This window comes from Cyprinodon variegatus, unplaced genomic scaffold (assembly GCF_000732505.1).
Source record: "Cyprinodon variegatus isolate N-32 unplaced genomic scaffold, C_variegatus-1.0 Scaffold294, whole genome shotgun sequence".
In the NCBI taxonomy this organism is placed as follows: Eukaryota; Metazoa; Chordata; class Actinopteri; order Cyprinodontiformes; family Cyprinodontidae; genus Cyprinodon; species Cyprinodon variegatus.
In genome coordinates, this window is record NW_015150747.1 from 594,189 (window position 1) to 598,270 (window position 4,082).

The following is a 4,082-nucleotide window of genomic DNA, read 5'->3' on the forward strand; positions in this document are numbered from 1 at the left end:
GCAGCTGCTCACCTCTCAGGAAGTGGCCCTGATTAACAGTTAAAAAGGCATTTTATACACCTCCAGTCTACATCATCTTATTTTACATCATATATGTTAGCAGATGTGACATACATGGCTCCAGCCTTATCAAAATATTACATTTTTTTCTTAGCTGAAGGAAACCGCTCTCATTCCATTCCGAATCTTTGCAACGTACAAAATTAAGACTATAACTGTATATCTAGATAGAGGAATTGTCTCAATTAGATTAAAACATCAGTTCTGACGCGCAACAGGTAGCCTATACCAAGGTTTAATAAACTCACACATCTGCAATCATATATATAAATATATATATATTTTTTTTTTTTGAGTCGTTTTGTGTTATATTTTAAGTTTTAATCTTTAAAATGTTAAAGACAAAAAAAAAACATGTGGTTTTGGTTCCCTTCAGCAATGGACAATGTTTTTGTCACAGAATTTAGTTTTTGGGGTTTTTTTTGTGTGTGTGTTTGTGTAATTTTAATATGAATTTTCATTCAGACTAAAGTAATGAATTTGTTTCCATTGCTGTTTACTGATGGAAAGCCTTTTGAGGCGAACTGGGGAAACGGCGCCCCCTACTGTCAGTGAATACTGTGACCTCAGAAGACAGTTTTCTGAGGTTTTTTTTCCTTTTTTCGTTGTTTTTAAAATAAATTAAAACGTCTGATCCGTTTAGAGCTCAAACCATGTTAAACTTGATATTTTGTAGTTTAAACGTAAACTCTTTCTAAAACAACAAAAAAAAAAAACTTAGTTTAAAGAGAGCGGGTAGTGAGGACAAGAAATGGTCTAAAGTCTCCTTTTATCCTTCCTTACCTTTTTCTGTTCTTCCTTTCCTCTGTCCTACCTCCTTTACTTCGTGTGTTTCTGGTTTTTATGTTGAAACCTTTAGAAATATCTGCCTTGCATTTATAAAGAACATCAATGTTTTATCCATCAAAATTCTGGACGTGAAAAAAAATTGTGTGGAAGCTGGATGCTGCTGAGACCCCTCCCATGTACTGAGCTATTGCTGCACACCAAACACACCTTTAATGTCCTGTTGCTCTCTTTCAGCAGAATTCAACCTCAATGAAATTTGGTATATACGTTTTGTATACACTGTGTATACGAAATGACAATAAAAGTTGTCTAAGTCTAAATGATTTGAGAAGCAAAACAAGTTAAAGGAATTTAATCTTTCATTTAATTTGTAAATATTTAATTTCCCTTTCAAACTGATAAAGTTTTATTGAACTAAAATGAATTGACTGGACCTCCGGGTCCATGAATCCAGTCCAGCGTCTGTGGGTTCTGGTGCACAAACAACAGCCAACCTCAGCGTCTGTTATATTGGAGCCAGACCGTGTGGTGTTAATGCCTGCAGAGCTCAGGGTGGCTCTGGTCATAATTGCGTGCCAGATGACCTCCGATCCTGATTTAAAGGAGGCCAGTGTTTGTTTTGATTAAAGAGGCACAGAAGTGAAGCGTAAAAATGAAAAACTGGGCATTAGTTCATCGTTTGAAACATTAATGAAGCAAAGAGCCTCTGCAGACGGATCCCTATGCTAACAATGAGACCAATAAAATTAGTTTTAACCTGGTTAATTAGAAACTTCTGGCTGTTCCATCTAAAGGGGCTTCATCAGGGGTTTGTTTGCACACAAAGAACTTTATTAAAAATATTGTTGCACTGTTAAGAACAAACTCATCTGAAATTATTACTAATTCCTAAAAACAATCAACATTTTGACTCAAAGGCACACAGAATAGAAATGTGTTAATCTAGAAAAGGACAGAAAAACTGCTGAACTTTGTAATATTTGTTTACTGTTCGTATTTGAACAGTTCTTTAACACTAGATTAAAGAAACGACCATCGACTCCACATCGTAAACATTCAGTTGAAGCTTAATGACCGCGCTGTTCTGCACCATATCAGCCTCGGTTGGATTATGAAGGACTGACACTGCTGTGTCTGTACTGTTTCTGTCCGGCTGTGCGTCTCTAAACGCTCACCGTCGGATCTGATCCTTTCCTGACACCCTTCAGTCACAGGTTTTCCTTCTTCACGCTCGGGTCCATATTTTTGCAGCCGATTCCTTTGGAGGCTGTGGTAACGTCTCAGAGATGGAGGGTGACCAGTGGGTGTTTGGTCCATCTCTAGGCAACCGTGACAGCAGCACAAACAGAGCTGGTCAACAGGTTAACTGAATTTGGAGTTTCCTGCATTTTATCCTGTTAATCCTCGTTAGTTTTAGTGTTGTGTTTGTAAAAAAACGTGTTTCTGAAACTAAGGGACAAATTGCGTCTCCTATCAGGTTGGTTGGGGTCTTTATCCTGGAGGGATGTTTTGTCCGCTCTGGTCTGAGGACACCTGAAGAGTCTCCTTGGAGAGGGAGGGGGTCAGATGGTCGGATCTGTAAAAGTCCTCATCAGGTTCAGGGATATTTTCCCTCCACGTGTGAAACTAAAGTACGTTTTTTTTTGTTTTAAACGGAGGAAACATCTCCCACCTCAGCCCAGACGTTCTCCAGCTGAGCTTAACTCATTAGATTAGAGGTTTTATTGGTTGATTGCTGCTGCATCAGGTTACATCATCATCCAAACGGATTATTAAAGAGAAATAAAAACAATCAAATGAACCCAGACGGCGAAACACCAGCAGAGACTCGGCGTCGATGCGACTCCAGTCACCTGATGCCGTCACCGCTGGGATTAGATGGTTGGTTCCTCACAGCTTGCTGCTGAGCTGAGGAGGGGGGCGGGCGCTGGCCTGCCCTGGAAAACCGCCATCGAATGATGCGTTCAGGACCTCGTCCAGGTTCCCGGTCATCACGAAGTCCAGGTCGGCGCGGACGTTGGCCGGCAGCTCCTCCAGGTCCTTGGCGTTCCTCTTGGGGAGGATGACCCGCTTCACTCCGGCTCGGTGGGCTGCCAGAACCTTATCCTTGATCCCGCCCACCTACAGCGATTGGAAAAACAGGTCGTTTCAACAACAGAATGTTGAAACATCTGGACTGAAGTTCTTCCTCCGTGTGCGGAGGTGGAAACTGACCGGCAGAACCAGCCCCCTCAGCGTGATCTCTCCCGTCATGGCCACGTCCGATCGGACCAACCGGCCGCTGAACAGAGATGCCAGGCAGGTTACTATGGTGACGCCGGCGGAGGGGCCGTCCTTGGTAACGGCTCCTGCAGGGAAGTGGAGGTGGATGTCCGTCCCTTCCATCGGATCCGGACCTCCCACCACTATGGGGGACACAGAGACAGAGGATGAAGCCTGCCCTCCTCACTGAGACGCAGCAGCTTCGCTCCAAACGGACTCACGGTTAGTGAGCTGGTAGCGCTTAGCGTTCGCACGCAGCCAGCTGATGGCCAGATGAGCAGATTCCTTCATCACGTCGCCCAGCTGACCCGTCAGAGTCAGCTGACCCTCACCCTCCATCCGGCTGGCCTCCACGAACATGATCTCCCCGCCGAGCGGCGTCCAGGCGAGACCCAGAGCCACACCGGGTAGAGTGAGGCGTTCAGAGACCTGGAGACGGAGAGAACCGCATGATGGGGGGGTCAGGTAATTCTGAGATCCACCAAAGCTCAGCAGAAATGTTCCTGCTCACCTCCATGTCAAACAGCGGTGGCCCCAGGATGTCCTTCAGGGCCAGATGATCGATCACGATGGGCATCTCAGGCGGCGCCGACTTATCTGACGAAACACGCATCATCAGGCTACGAACTCAGAGGAACATGGCCGCTTTTAAAACATCCAACCTTAATATCAGAGAAAAAATCTAAAACAGTATTTAAAGCCCTGAAGGTCAAAGTTCATGATTCAACTTGGCCAAAGACCTGAAAGCCAGAACCACTTCTGACCGACAGGAACCAGCAGGATGATGATGAGGAAGCACCTTGTTTTATTCAACGGAAAAACGGCCAAACTGGTTTTAAAGTCGTAGGGAAATCCTATTTAAATGTCAAATCATTCTGGCTTAAACATGTATATAAATGCACTCTTTATCAGAAGGTATTGTCCCAAAAGTTAAAAAAAATTCTATTTAAAATAAAATCCCGTCTTATATT

At 43.9% G+C, this 4,082-nt stretch overlaps 1 protein-coding gene across 1 annotated transcript in view; it reads right to left on the reverse strand.

Annotated features, from left to right (window-relative positions):
• Positions 1–1,677: 1,677 nt before the first annotated feature.
• Positions 1,678–4,082, reverse strand: part of lonp2 (lon peptidase 2, peroxisomal) — a 55,858-nt gene continuing 53,453 nt past the window's right edge. Inside the window, exons 14-17 of the mRNA XM_015383787.1 lie at positions 3,623–3,708; positions 3,333–3,540; positions 3,064–3,254; positions 1,678–2,970 (exon numbers count right to left, since the gene is read on the reverse strand). Of these exons, the coding sequence (XP_015239273.1) occupies positions 2,740–2,970; positions 3,064–3,254; positions 3,333–3,540; positions 3,623–3,708 (716 nt within the window). The 3' untranslated portion in view covers positions 1,678–2,739. The remainder of the gene's footprint in view (positions 2,971–3,063; positions 3,255–3,332; positions 3,541–3,622; positions 3,709–4,082) is intronic.